The sequence below is a fragment of the Elephas maximus genome, chromosome 1, assembly GCF_024166365.1.
Source record: "Elephas maximus indicus isolate mEleMax1 chromosome 1, mEleMax1 primary haplotype, whole genome shotgun sequence".
NCBI classification, from domain to species: Eukaryota; Metazoa; Chordata; class Mammalia; order Proboscidea; family Elephantidae; genus Elephas; species Elephas maximus.
In genome coordinates, this window is record NC_064819.1 from 12919398 (window position 1) to 12935184 (window position 15787).

The 15787-nt window shown below is 41.4% G+C and overlaps 1 protein-coding gene across 1 annotated transcript; it reads left to right on the forward strand.

Annotated features, from left to right (window-relative positions):
- Positions 1-1459: 1459 nt before the first annotated feature.
- CSTA (cystatin A) lies at positions 1460-15523 on the forward strand. Its single transcript, XM_049874619.1, has 3 exons — positions 1460-1525; positions 12986-13087; positions 15395-15523. Exons 1-3 carry the CDS (start codon positions 1460-1462, stop codon positions 15521-15523), a joined length of 297 nt encoding a protein of 98 aa, XP_049730576.1.
- Positions 15524-15787: the final 264 nt, after the last annotated feature.

The following is a 15787-nucleotide window of genomic DNA, read 5'->3' on the forward strand; positions in this document are numbered from 1 at the left end:
GAATAGAAGGGGGGCTGAGGGATAGGGTGGGTGAAGAAACCTTATATTGTAACCGCTTTTGTTCATTTTTATCATGTGTTCGTGCTACATATTCCAAAAACTGAATCAAGTAATATAAATAAATATTTACACAACATAACAATTTTGCTTCTGCCTGCAGAAGCCCTCACACATGTACAAAAAGGGGGAAAAATATTGTTTATAAGGATGAAAAACTAGAAATGACCAAAATCTTCATCAGTAAGAGACTAAGCATGTAAAAAGTGGAGTAGTCATGATAGAATAGCATATAGCAGTTAATGGAAATCAGTTAGAGTCATCTAGCTATGTATCAAGGAGCACTGGTGATGCAGTGGTTAAGTGCTTGTCTGCTAACCAAAAGATTGATGGTTCAAACCTACCAGCTGCTTCTTGGAAGAAAGATGTGGCAGCCTGCTTCCGTTTCCAAAATTTATAGCCTTGGCAACCATATGGGGCCTATAGAGTTGCCCTGAGTTGGAATCGACTAGGTAGCAATGGGTTTTGGTTGTTTGGATCTAAGTATCTACACGGAAAGACTCAAAAACATGTTGAATGAAAAAAAAAGCATAATACAGAATATGTGTAGAGTATACCATTAAGTAAAATTTTAAAAATATTTATGTTGAATTGGGAAATGTGCTACGTACATTTTTATAACAATAAAAATTTTTCTGTTAGAAAAAAAGTTCATTAAAACGATAAAAATCAATTAGAGAGATACCAAACTCACAATAGTAGTCATTTTCATGGAGGGCAGGGAAGACTTCAGGTGTATATACCTGTAATATTTATTTCTTTAAAACGACTACAGAAAAAGATAGAAATCAATCGTGATCGAACGTTAAAAATTTTAATTCTGGAAGGTAGGAATGTAGGTGTTTGTTATTTTGTGTTTTGTGTTTTTCTGTATGTACTTTCAACATTTCTTAGAGATTTAAATAAAAGTAAAGTACAAATATCTAGCCAAGGGTCTCCAAATAGATTCTTTTCTTTTCTTTAGAAAGTCAAGCAAATCCTAACAATCACCTTTGATACTACTAACAGGTATTGGTTAAAAAAATAAAATTTTGTGTTAAAGGTTTTAGAACACTTGGAAACTCTGGTCCTAGCTTCAGGTTTCATACCCAGCTTCCCAGGACAAAACCATTGTCCAAGAGAATGTAGGGAAGTCTCATTCTTGATACAGCATGACTCTTCGTGCACACCCATTTGGTCATCCCCCAGCCCCTTTTCCCAAACCTATATTACGACACTTTGTCGAGGAGGCAAGAAGACTTGTCTCAAGGCATACTCGTTTTCTGTGTGCTGTTTTGCTCTTTGTGGAAATAAAACATCCCATAGGCGGAGCTTGTGAACACCTGTTTAAAAACTCATGTCTCGGCACTAGCCTGATCATTGACTCCCAGCATTCTGTTGTGCAAAGAAGCAATTAGCCAAAATGATGCCTGGAGGCTTAACAGAAGCTAAACCTGCCACTCCAGAAATCCAGCAGATTGCTAATGAGGTGAGTTGATGCACCCCATGAAAATGTTTGATCCAAAATCCTGATTCTTGCTTTGGACACAAAAATCTAGAATCTTGGGGAATATGTGGCTTTGTCCAGGCTTCCTTACAGCTAAAAATGTAATCCTGAGCTTCTCAGATGAGACCTCTAAGAACCCCAACACTGTCAGAGTGCCTGTGAGCAAGGCACATCCCTTCTCTGAGCCTTAGTTTCCCCATTTATAAAGGAGGAATTTGTTTCGGACCATCTCCAAAGCTCTCCCAGCTCTTCCGATGTCTGATTTTGGAATTACTCAGTTTCTGATGAAACTTTTCTAATCTCACCGAGTGGTGCCACCATGTAATTAAAGGCTGTTAACAATTAGCCTTCAAAACGCACTAGAGGGAGATTTTTTAAACGGTTTGAAGAACAATATTGTAAAGGTGACCCTCTTACAAACCTTCTACCAATTCGCCTAAATAGTGTTTTCATCTTTTCGTTAGAGGATGACAAAACTAGTAGAAAGGGGCATAGTCCAGGATGATTTCACATGTTACAATTTGATTATGGTGAAAACAGAGCTCAATGTTTTTAACGAGTTGATACTTTTTTCTAGGTGTCGTTTGATTAGTTATCAACTAATCATGATGTAATAAAATGTCATTGTACTGTACCACCTGTGACAGGAAACTACATATAAATCACTGTTTTTGCTTAGTAATTTGTTACCTTACTTTCTTGTATCATTCCTTCTGGATTTTTTCCTCTAAAACGTCGTTCCATGACATTGCTTGGCAACAAGATCATCTTCTTGTGTGAGTCCACTCAGGTTGTGATCCTCTGCATTGAAAGACACTGGAAAGCTCTCTAAGGGGCCCAGATATCATTCATTCTTTGGGGTTAAATATTTCCCTTTCCAGGGTTCTTTAAAGAAAAAAAAAACAAAAACCTTGAAGCTTGTTTTTCTTGGAGAAGTTAGTAGTAAGTCAATAAAAAAAAAAGACCAAACGCATTGCTGAGTCAATTCCAACTCATAGTGACCCCATTGGACAGGATAGAACTGCGCCTATCGGGTTTCCTAGGCTGTAATCATTATGGAAGCAGGCTGCCACATCCCTCTCCTGCGGAGCAGCTGGTGGGTTTGAACCGCCAACGTTTTGGTTAGCAGCTAAGCAGTTTAACCACTGCACCACCAGGGCTCCTTAAATCAATAATACATATCAGGAATCCATGGGTGATACAAACAGTTAAAGTGCTTGGCTGCTAACCGAGAGGTTGGAGGCTGGCGTGCACCCAGAGGTGACTCGGAAAAAAGGCCTGGCAATCTAACTGCTGAAAAAAGTCTACCATCGAAACCCCTATGGAGCATAGTTCTACTCTGATATACATGCAGTCACCATGAGTCTGAGTCACTCGTTGGCAACTGTAAAAAAACAAACATATTAAGTCATAAATACTGTCATTTGATTTCCTGTAAGAGGTCACTGTTCTCAAACTTGAATGTGCTATGATTCCCTGGTAGTCTCGTTAAAATGCAGATTCTGACACAGTAGGTCTGGGGTGGGGCAAGAAAAGTTCTCAACTTCATTTGTAAAAGACAACCCCTCTTGCCCTGCCAGTCTCAGAAATGTACAGATTCAATGAGGTAACGTGCACAAAAAATACTGGAAAATGGAAAAGAAATATGCATAGATGGGACATTACAACGTTTACTTCAAATTCTTACCTGGAATCATCCCTGACCCTGGAAAATTCCCCTGAGACTCTCCAGAGACCAGAGCTATAGAGAGGTGGGGAACAATTAAAAAACAAAAGCCTTGCCAGGAGTCAGTAACTCATAGTGACCTTACAGGACAAAGCAGAACTGCCCCCCACAGGGTTTCCAAGACTGTAATCTTTTATGAAAGGAGCCCTGATAGTGCAGTGGTTAAGAACTCAACTGTTAACTAAAAGGTCGGCAGTTTGAATCCACCAGCCACTCCTTAGTAAACCCTATGGGGCAGTTCTACTCTATCCTATGGGGTCATTATGAGTCAGAATAGACTTGATGGCAACGGGTAATCAATCTTTACGGAAGCAGACTGCCACATCTTTCTCCCTCAGAGTGGCTAGTGGGTTCAAACCACTGACCTTTTGGTTAGCAGCCAAGCACTTGACCACTGTGCCACCAAGGCTCCTTGGGGAACAATAAACCAAAACCAAACCCAGTGCTCTCGAGTCGATTCCGACTCATAGCGACCCTATAGGACAGAGTAGAGCTGCCCCATAGAGTTTCCAAGGAGCACCTGGTGGATTTGAACTGCCGACCCTTTGGCTAGCAGCCGTAGCACTTAACCACTATGCCAGCAGGGTTTCCTGGGGAACAATAAGGGTTTGGAATACAGAGGACACAGAAAGTTTTAATGATTTTTTTAAAAAAAGCCTATCATCTGGTTAGCAAAAATAATTTTATTTTAAACAAGAAACCTCCAGAATATCTTGAATTGTTAGTAACACCCATCTGTGAGCCACAACTTGAATTATAAAATTAATTTGAAAGTCTGTTTCTTACTGTTTACCTCAGGCTCCAGCTCCGTCAGAGAGGTAGAGTGAGAGATAGGTATTAACAATAGCCCCCAGAGATCTCTTCTTTTTCCCAGAGATGCCTCGAAAGAAAGGCCTGAGGATCTACTTCCAAAACACCAGCTATTGAAAACCTTGCGGAGTACAGCTCCATTCACTCTGTCATTTGATTTTCATAACCCCTGGGACAGCTAAGGAAGGCATTACATCCATTTTTCAGATGATGATCCTTAAATTGAAAAGGTTAATAGTCACCTAGTTAAGATGCTAACCTGTCTCCAGGTTTTCACTCTCTTGCTCTATCATACAATGCCAGGAGGGAAAGATACTGGTGGGAAAGTGTGCGATAAACTTGCCTGCTCTGTCCAAGTAGCCAGTCTTACATTTAAAACCATAAAAACCAAAAAACCAAACCCGCTGCCATCGAGTCAATTCCAACTTATTGTATTCCCTTGTTGTTGTTGTTGTTGTTAGGTGCCATCGAGTCACTTCTGACTCACAGCAACCCTATGCACAATGGAACAAAACACTGCCTGGTCCTGTGCCATCCTCACAATTGTTGCTATGCTTCAGACTATTGTTGCAGCCACTGTGTCAATCCACCTCGTTGAGAGTCGTCTTCTTTTTCGCTGACCCTGTACTTTACCAAGCACGATGTCCTTCTCCAGGGACTGATCCCTCCTGATAACATGTCCAAAGTATGTAAGACGTAGTCTCGTCATCCTTGCTTCTAAGGAGTGTTCTGATTGTACTTCTTCCAAGACAGATTTGTTCTTTCTTTTGGCAGGCATGGCATTCAATATTCTTTGCCAATACCACAATTCAAAGGCATCAATTCTTCTTCGGTCTTCCTTATTCATTGTCCAGCTTTCACATGCATATGAGGCAATTGAGAACACCATGGTTTGGGTCAGGCGCACCTTAGTCTTCAAGGTGACATCTTTGCTTTTCAACACTTTAAAGAGGTCCTTTGCAGCAGATTTACCCAATGCAATGCGTCTTTTGATCTCTTAACTGATGCTTCCATGGATGTTGGTTGTGGATCCAAGTAAAATGAAATCCTTGACAACCTCAAATTCCTTGAAAAATAAGGAAAAAAAAAAAAAGACTTCCTCGACTGGTTGAGACTAGAGGGCTCCCCTAGACTATCGCCCTGAGATATTCTTTAAACCTGGAACCCAAAATAACCCTTGAGGTCACCTTGTATCTAAAGAGATTGGCTTACAAAATAAGGAATCTCTCCCATAAGTACTATGCTCCTTCAAAAAACCAACTATATGCTTCATGGGAGAAGAATGTGGTCTGCTTCCCTAAAGATTTACGGCCCTTGGAAACCCTCTGGGGCAGTTCTACTCTGTCCCATAGGGTCGCTATGAATCGGAATCGACTCAACGGCAGTGGGTTTGGTTTTGGGGGTAACGGCGAAAGCTCTGACATTGTATGTAAATAATCATTAGATGAGAATTCTGTGTATGTGTATTTGCAGAAAGGAAATATCATTTCAATCATTTTTTAAAAAATAAGGGCTATAAGCACACATACACAGTGTGTACACACACACCCCTGTGTCATAAAATGTGGCTGCCGAGTAGCATTCCTGACAGCACACACAGACCATGATTTTTTTCTGCCAGAACATCACATAGACACCTCTTCTGCACCCATCACTGGCCCACCCTGCAGCTTGGCATTTCATGGCTCTAAGTCCCCCACCCACAGATTTGTGTTCCCCTCTCTGACAGCAGTCTCCCCAGCCTCCTCCACGCCCCGGACACATGAAGAACCTGCTGTTCAGCCACACCAGAATCCTCCGGGCACTCACTCACCCTCCCGTCTTCGTTAGCACATGCCTAGGCCCGCTCCATTACTCACCCAGCCCTGGACACCATGCTGGATGGCTTCCTACACTCCTCAGCTCCACCCCTGATTTCCATGACCCGGTGAGCTCCTGACGTTCCAGTCCTCAAGTATAGAGCACTCCCACTGACACTGCTTCTTTCTTGGCTCAGAGAACTTGGCTCAAGGAAGATGCAGAACCACAGAAAACTCGCCCTTTATAAACCTGGGAATTCATGCCAAGCAACTGCACCAGCACCCTGGGGGCTACCAGAAAATCCTTTCAGTCATATCCCTTTAGTCCTTTCCCAGAAACCCCACAGAGAGGGAGCTGTACCTGCTCTCTCCTCAGTTTCCCAATCCTATCCCACATGGTCCTTTCAGCAGGGTGTCTCAGTTCCTGCTCGTCTTAGAAGATTGTGGTCATCTGGCCAGGGAGCACCCCAGTTTACCTCACCCTCCACTTGATCTCATTCCTCCCCCCGTCTTAGGCCCCTATTCTTTCCTTTGTCAGCCCTTATTTTCTATGCCACGAGCCATTTTTTCCTGCCTCCTGGCTACACATACTCCCTCCTTCCCTTGACGTACATTCACATGAGAAATGTCCACAAGTCACCTCTCACAGCCCTATTGTGCTCTCACACTACTACCGAAACTCTCCTTCCTTACTCTGTAAAATTTCCCAAAATATGGCCTCTCTTTATTGCCACCATTATCTTTCTATCTGTTCTTTCCTAAATTACAGATACCCATTGCCATCAAGTCCATTCCAACCCATAGCACCCCCACAGGACAGGGTAGAACTGTCCCATTAGGTTTCCAAGGAGTGCCTGGTGGATTTAACTGCCAACCTTTTGGTTAGCAGCCATAGGTCTTGACCACTACGCTACCAGGGTTTTCAGGTAGCTCAGTGTTTCTGCAGAATGGGTACAAATTAGAGGAAATGTCTGGGCATTGGGTATAAAGTGACTCAAATCCTCAGATCAAAGAGAATCCTCAACTCACCAAGATCATGCTCTGCCGTGGTAAGAAAAACTTAAGCAGCTCTGGGGTCAATGTAGTCTTCTTTCCCTGGCAGCAGGTTGGGTGACAAAGTCACACTGTTCCCTCCAGCGCTGCAGCCACCACCATGCACGGCAGCTTGAGCAGGGTGAACGCCAACTGTGTTCAGTTCCAGTCTGTCTGTTTACCACCAGGCTCCTGACCAGCACTCACAGCTGGATCTCATTCTTTTGGTGCCCTTCTTTATTCTAACGCTAAAATGGGAACTCTTTCAGCACCAAGCTACCTTCTGAAACTCAAGGTTTTACTTACAAGCTCCTTCCAACTCTGCCCCTTTCCTTGCTTCCCAGCCTAAATCTCATCACCCCAGGTCCATAGCATCCAACATTGAAACAAAACAAATTTATTTTACTGGAAATGGGGTGTGAGGCTATGGATGATAAGTACAGCGAGCCAGAAATCAGAGGTTGTAATCTGACACATGTCAGTGCACTTATGGAAGCAAACCTGGATATTTGAAATCAACCCTCTCATGGAAAATTCTGGACTTATGAACTTCATAGATTCAATGGAAAGGTTACATATTTAGATCTAATTCTATGACAGATGGAAAAAAAAAAACTTAGGATACTTACCAAAAAACCTATCCAAAAGACTGAAAACCAGGAGAAGAAACACAGATAAGCGCATCAGATAAATCGGATACTTGCCTTATCAGACGGGGCTTTAAGATACCGATCAATAGTTTTTCAAACTTAAGCACTTAAAGTCATGTTCTCCTCACAGCTTCAGTTTCCTCACTTGTGAAATTAGATAATTTGGGGTTAGAATAGAGATTAACCCTTCTCTGCTCAACTTCTAACTGGCCTGGTACTCAGTGTTGGCTTCCCTTCCCCCAGGAGTTCAAAGTCCTGGGACAGAGGGAGCAATTAGGCAGGTCAATTTTTTCCTTCCTTTCTCCTCTTTGGAGCTTTGTTTTTCATCTCAACACAGCAATCACATGCTTCCCATTGATTCTGAAGGCTACAGGAGAAGTGAGTAATGGCCCAGGGAGTATGTGGTTCTTCAAAAGTGGTCTGGGATCTTAATGAGTTTGAAGATGTCTGCATCATTGAAAAGAGTTCTGATACCCAAACTGAAGCATGTATAGAAAAGGATTCAAAATGTCTGAAGGACCTGATAGCCTCAGGAGAACTCCAGATGCGCTGACGGCTGAATTAAAGCTGTGTGTTCATGATGGACAAAAACAGGAACAGATAAGGCTGAACGATATGAGGAACCTAAGTTAACGCCACTGAACTGTACATGCAAAGAATGTACATATATATGTGTGTTTTTGTGATACGTGTATATATATATATATATATATAGTTGTTTTTGTTAGCTGCTCTTGAGTCAGCCCCTGGCTCATGGTAACCCCATAAACAATCGAACCATTATGATCCTTAGGGCTTTTCTTCCTAGCCTGTCTAAGTCTAGAAGCTCCACTGAAATCTGTTCGGCATCATAGCAGCACAAGACCTCCACTGAACAGGTGAGTAGTGGCTGTGCTTGAGGTGCACTGGCCAGGAATCAAACCTGGGTCTCCTGCATGGAAGGCAAGAATTCTACCACTGAACACCACTCCCTTCTTCCATATGTATTTACCAAAATGAAAAAAACAAAAAAGGCTGATCGTGCACATGAAATACTTCAGTGAAGGGAAAGGCACCTTAGCAATAGACAAGGCATACTGAACACACACATTTATTTCCTTTTCCCTTTAAATGATCGTAGAGGACAGGGGGTGGGGGGCACAAACCCACAAATATAAAGAGAACAGGAGACAAGCAAACACCACCTCAGAGATGAGTACATAATTTTAGAAGACGGAAAACAGTTGAACAGTGGAAAATAACTGAGTCTAGACAGAGCCTAAGCTCAGAGACGGGAAAGTCTACACCAGAAACAAGCAGATTCATACTGCGGAATTCCAAAATGGCTCAGGCATTAGCAACACCAGCAGCTTATGAAGACAGGAGTGAGGTGTAGGGCTGAAAACAGGAGGATTGATGAGAGATCTGTATGAGGAGAAATTAGACCATCCCCAGACCCTGCCTTCTTACCATCCTACACCATGCAATAAGCTATTACCCTCTCCTACACTCTTAGTGGAAATGGAACCAGAAAGTCCACAATAGACTCTGGGACACCTGGCCCAGCTGAGGGCAGGAATGAAGGACCATTACTATAAACTGGTGGATTCAGTAAAAAGTCTACATATTGAATTTATAACTCTCCAGCTCCCTTCTTATAATTGGTTCAGGAACGCTGGGATCCAGGTTTATATCCCCCTGAGGTAGGCAAAATAACAGCCCCCTAAAGATGTCCATGTCTTAATCCCTAAAGCCTGTGAGTCTGCTACCTTGCATGGCAAAGGGACTTTGCAGATGTGATTAAGTTAAGGATCTTGAGACGCGGAGAGCATCCTGGATTATCCAGGTGGGCTCAATGTAATCCCAAGGGTCCGTATAAAAAAAAAGGAAGGCAGGAAGCTCAGTGTCAGAGTGGAGATGTGACAGTGGAAGCAGAAATTAACAATACGTCCTGGAAATTAGTCCAAAGCAGTTGATAAAGGTCTTTCTCATGCTTTTGTACAGCTGCATAACGCTCCATGGCGTGGATATACCATAAAGGAGTGGTACGTTTACACAGCGGAGTGCTATGCAAGACATATTGCTAAGTGAAAAGGATCTCTATAGTGTGCTATCTTTGCTGTAAAGAAAAAAGGAGAATATAAGAAAATATACATGTATGTACTCATTTGTGCAAAAGGAAATACAGTATGATCCCTCTGTTAAGAAGAGAACAGATATATAGAGAGAGAGACTAGTGTTCATTGGTGATTACCCAGGAGGAGGGAGGGGAAAGTACAGTTTTGGTTGTAGAGACTCGTTATTTTTGGTGATGGGAAAAGTAGTACTGAATGCGGATGTAGCGAGGACAGCACAACCAAAGTAAAAAATGAGCGTTTGAGCACATATGGATGGGTGTAAGCACATTGGTATAGGGGTAGGCACAGGTTCGTACATTGGTGAGAACAGATAGAAGTGTCTATAAACCAAAACCAAACCAAATCCATTGCCATCAAGTCAATTCCGAATCGTAGCGATCCTATAGGACAGAGTAGAACTGTCCCATAGAGTTTCCAAGGAGCAGCTGGTGGATTTGAACTACCTACCTTTTGGTTACCAGTGGTAGCTCTTAACCACTGCACCACCAGACGTAACTTTAAAAAAAAAAGACCCATTGCTGTCCAGTCGATTCCGACTCATAGTGACACTATAGGATAGAGTAGAGCTGCCCCCATAGAGTTTCCAAGGAGCACCTGGTGGATTCGAACTGCCGACCTCTTGGTTAGCAGCTGTAGCACTTAACCACTACACCACCAGGGTTTCTGAAGTATCTATTGAAAAATAAATAAAAATATGTGGGTGTAGGCACATATATTCACTGAAGACACAAGTACGGATACTCCTCAAAAATAACAAAACCCCTTCAAGATTAGTTCTCTGGGTTTGAAACCTCAGGACCATAGTCTCATGGGACAACTCAGTCAACTGGCATGACTTAGTTCACAAAAATCATGATCTGCATCCTAGAGAAGTGAGTACAGTCTGGGGTCTTAAAAGCTTTCGAGCAGCCCTCTAAGACACAACTACTGGTCTCTACTCGCCAGGAGCAAAACAGTCAGAAAGTAACCAAAAGCTCAGAGAAGAAACGAGTCTGCAAGAGCCACAACCTCAACTCCCCTGAGACCAGAAGAACTAGATGGTGCCTGGCTACTGACTAATTCTGATAGAAGTTACAGTAGATGGTCCACTATAGAATGGGACAAAAATATGGAGGACTCAAATTCTTATCTAAAAAAAAAAGCCAGACAAACTGGAACAGAAGAGAACAGAGGACTCCCTGAGACTATTGCTCTGAGACATTCTTTAAACCGAGAATCAAGCCTATCCCTTGAGATCAACCTTTTAAAGAAATTGCAGAGTGGCACACAAAATAAAGGATGTTACCTGTAAGATTGGTGCTCTACTTAAAAACCATCTGTATGAGACCAAAAGGTCAACAATTACCGAAAAGCAAAGATGAGAGGGAAGATAAAGGGGCAGGGGAACTAGAGTACTGGAAATGGAACAAACAGAACACAATTAAAGAGAATGTTGACACAGTGTGATAAATGTAACTAATATTACTGAACAATTTGTGCAGAAATTGTCAAATGGGAACCTAACTTGCTGTGTAAACTTTTACCAAAATCTCAGTAAAGAATTATTTAAGAAAGAAAGAAAGAAAGAAAAATATAGGAAGGCTAAGCCAGAACCTAGTGAAACCGGTTACCTACAGAGGGTGGGTGGGAACTGGGTAGAAGGCGTAACAGGGAAGTGACAGGCCTCTGAATATACCTTTTTGGGTAGTTCTGACTCTTAGAACCATGGTATGCTTCATATACCCAAAAAATAAACAATTAAAATCAATCAGAATGTAAGGGGAAACCAAAATGGAATACCACAAAAGAACCATGACAGATGAAATGTGTTACAAATTAAAACATTTCCACATTGAAGGAAGGGGGGAAGAAAATGACTAACCTAAGTAACTTTGAAATACAGCATCCTGACTATATACACAGTCAGGTTACTGTAGTTAGTAAACTTGTTTTTCATGGGATTACGGGTTCGCAGTTCTGAAGCTATTTAATGTGTGCACTTCAGTTCCAGTTGTTGTTGAGTCGATTTCAACTCATGGCGACCTTAGGTATTTCAGAGTAGAACTGTGCTCCATAGAGTTTTTTTCAATGGCTAATTTTTCAGGACTAAGGTGCGCCTGACGCAAGACATGGTGTTTTCAATAGCCTCGTATGCATGTGAAAGCTGGACAATGAATAAAAAAGACCGAAGAAGAACTGATACCTTTGAATTATGGTGTTGGCGAAGAATATTGAATATACCGCAGATTGCCAGAAGACCGAACCAATCTGTCTTGGAAGAAGTACAGCCAGAATGCTCATTAAAAGCAAGGATGGTGAGACTTTGTCTCACATACTTTGGACATGTTATCAGGAGGGATCAGTCCCTGGAGAAGGACATCATGCTTGGTAAAGTAGAGGGTCAGTGAAAAAGAGGAAGACCCGCAACAAGATGGATTGACACAGTGGCTGCAACAATGGGCTCAAGCATAACAACGGTTGTGAGGATACACAGGACCTGGCAGTGTTTCATTCTGTTGTACATAGGGTCACTATGAGTTGGAACCGACCCAACAGCACCTAACAACAACATAAGTCAGAATGGACTCAATGGCAAAGGGTTACTCTTTAAAAGTGCCAAGGTCATCAATGACAAAGGAAGACTGAGGAAATGACCCAGATCGGAGGAGACTAAGGAGACATAACAATTGAATGTAATGTTCCATAAAGATTGCACCCAAGAAAGCCCTGTGGGGCAGTTCTACTCTGTCTCATGGGGTCGCTATGAGCCAAAAATCAACAAGATGGCACCTAACAAAAACAAGAAGGGGACCCTGGATGGGATCCTGGACCAGGATAAATTCAAAAAAATAAATAAATAAATACTATGTATAATAGCATGATAATTTCCTGGCTTGATAACTGTACTGTGGTTAAGTAAGATGTTAACATGAGGAAAAACTGTGAATGGCGTAAGAGAATTCAGTATATACTATTTTTGCAGCTTTGTTATGTCTGAGATTATTTTAGAATTAAAAAAAAATCTAAATTAAGTAGTGATGATTGCTTTTCAATTTTTTTTATTAACCAAAGATATATATAACTATTAGAGTTTTACCAGTCAAATGTTACCATATTACATAACTGAGTGGATATAAATTCAGCCTGAAGCAACAAAATGTGACATTTTAGTTATCCCATTCAGTCTTATTACAGATTGATGGTTTCTTTTCTGTTGAAATACTGAAAATAACTTAGAGATTGTATTACATCTCTGAGGTTCCCAGATTTGTAAATCACAGAAACAGAGTCCGATATAGCTTTGATAATTTGTTTCCTTTTTTCTTAAGGTTAAGCCACAGCTTGAACAAAAAACCAACGAAACTTACAAAGATTTTGAAGCCGTGGAGTATAAAACTCAAGTGGTTGCTGGAGTTAATTACTACATTAAGGTTAGAGTTCCACCTTGGTACTAAAAAGATACTTCTGATTTTATGTAATATGCCCTGTTTCCCCTACCATATAATTTGTTCCTGCTGGTTGTCTTGAATCAAAATGGCTAGTGGGGTAGCCCCCAGGTGTTGCTGTTATTGTTGTTGTTATTCCTATTGAGTTGGCTCTGACTCATGGCAATCTTATATATGATAAAAATAAACATTGCCCAGTCCTACACCACCTTCGTGATCCTCCCAGCCTAGGGGGCTCATCTCCCAGTATGTTGGACAATGCACCACTGTGATCCATAGGGCTTTGGTTGGCTGATTTTTGGAAGTAGGTCACTAGGCCTTTCTTCCTGGTCTGTCTTATTCTGGCAGTTCCACTGAAACCTGTCCACCATGAGTGAGCCTGCTGGTATTTGAAATACTGATGCCATAGCTCCTGGTATCATAGCAACACTGAGTAACTTGTCAAATAAATAAATGATCTTTAAAAATGCTTATTTAAAAAGCAAAGTAGTTTAAATTATTTTCCCAGGTATTGACTCAAGCTATTCCTTAAATCTGTTTAATTTAGACGTACAGAATCACAAAGTTTTCAGGTGGAGTAAGCTTCAAGATACCATCCAGTCCAGCTGAGATATTATCCTCCCACCTCACACATGGGAGCCCTGGTGGTGTAGTGGTTAAGTGCTACGGCTGCTAACCAAAAGATACGCAGTTCGAATCCACCAGCCACTCCTTGGAAACCCTATGCAGCAGTACTACTCTGTCCTACAGGGTCTCTAGGAGATGGACTGAACAGCAATGAATTTGGTTTTTTTGACCTCACACACGAGGCAGCCAGGGCCACAAACCAACCATGTCCTGAACTGTTATGAAATCTTTTTCTATACAGTTTCTGGAAATTAAGCTAAATCAATATATCTTTATAAATTCACAAGAAAAGGATGGTATAAATATATTGTCATCCGCCAAATCTGAGAGACTACCACTTGGGAGGTATCATGGCAGGCATCCGCTGTCCATCGGTCAGTTTCCCATACTTTTTAGGTGAGAGATTTATGGAAAACTACTTAGCTCTCTTAATCTGTTTCCTCATTTGCAAAATTGGCATTGTCCCATCTTTCTTCAGGCCTATAATTGAGAAGTAAAAGTGATAATGTGTATAAAATGCTTGTCAGAGTGTCTGGCTCATAGTAAACATTTGATAAATGGCATTTGTTAAAATTAAGGTAGTAAGGGGACTTTACAACACAGCAAATATTATTATAACACAAAACTTTTATTATTTCAACCAAAGACCCAAGTGGAAATTCTTACTGTGATTTTCCAGGTCTCAGATTCATCCCCAAACTATCATTTCAACTTTTTACCAGTGGCTTCCCAGGAAGACCCTTTATCTTTAGATGAGAAGCTGTCCTCCCCCTATGCCTGTTCAGCCTTACACCTGGGAATTTTAAAAGTCAGTTCTGAGTCCCTGGGTGATGCAAACAGTTAAGTACTCGGCTTCTAACCAAAAGATAGGAAGTTTGAGTTTACCCAGAAGCGCCTTGGAAGAAGGGTCTTGTGATCTGCTTCTGAAAATTCACCTGCTGAAAACCCTACGAAGCTCAGTTCTACTCTGACACACATGGTGTTACCATGAATAGGAGTTAACTTGATAGCAACTTGTTGTTGTTGTTTTCTAACATACAATAGGAACCACGGATCCCAAATTTTCTGGGACAGTGCTTATTTTCTTCCTCCTTATCAGCCTACATGGCAAAGCCTCTCAATTTGGGAGTCAGAAAACAGAATCGTCAAAAATATACGCTGTCACTTGTTTTCTTGCCATGTGCATAGTTAAAAATAAAATGCCACTCTGGACTTCCATTTGTGTCCAGATTATAGTAAAAAAAGAAAGAATAAAATAAACCTAGGACCCATGCCTCCTGCCATGTATTTGTTGCTGTTGTTGTTGTGTGCCATCATGCCAATTTTGACTCCTAGTGACCCCATGTGACAGAGTAGAACTACCCCATAGGGTTTTCTTGACCGTAATCCTTACGGAAGCAGATCTGCAGGTCTTTAACCATGGAGCTGCCGGAGGGGTTCCAACTGCTGACCTTTCAGTTAGCAGCCAAGCGCTTAACCGTTACCACACCAGGCCATGCCTTTACCCTGCCCTTTTGCTCATAAAATCAATGTGGTGAGTTTATAGAAGCAAAGGGTCTAAGGATCCTGGTCTATGAATGCTGTTTAAGAAAAGTTTATTGCAGCAAAGAGTTTATAGGCCTGTGGATTTTTTTTACTTATTTATTTTTAATTTTATCTTTTCAGGTACGAATAGGTGATAATAATTATATTCACCTGAAAATATTCAAAAGTCTGCCTGGAGAAAATGAGTCTCTGACACTCACTGGTTACCAGACTGGCAAAAGCAAGGACGATGAGCTGCAGGGCTTCTAGAGACATGTTTCAAAAGTGGTCTGATTTTTTCCACTGGGTACTGATGAATGGTCCCTGCTAATACATACAACTCTCAACAAACAAGCATTGTTTTTCAAATAAATTGATGTCTTCAAGTATTTCTCTTTTATTATAGTAAATAGTAGTGACCTTTTCTTTCTCAAAATCAATGTTATTGCTTTGTTATAGATATTCTATATAAATTTATGTCAAATGGAAATCTTACAAAAATTAGCCAGACCTAATGCAACTGGTGGGGCCCTG

Bases quoted from the DNA above. Each gene is read 5' to 3' on its own strand.
- CSTA (XM_049874619.1), top strand. From the start codon at position 1,460: ATGATGCCTGGAGGCTTAACAGAAGCTAAACCTGCCACTCCAGAAATC. The intron at 1,526-12,985 runs GTGAGTTGATGC...TTTTTTCTTAAG, and splicing joins TCCAGCAGATTGCTAATGAG to GTTAAGCCACAGCTTGAACA. The intron at 13,088-15,394 runs GTTAGAGTTCCA...TTATCTTTTCAG, and splicing joins GAGTTAATTACTACATTAAG to GTACGAATAGGTGATAATAA.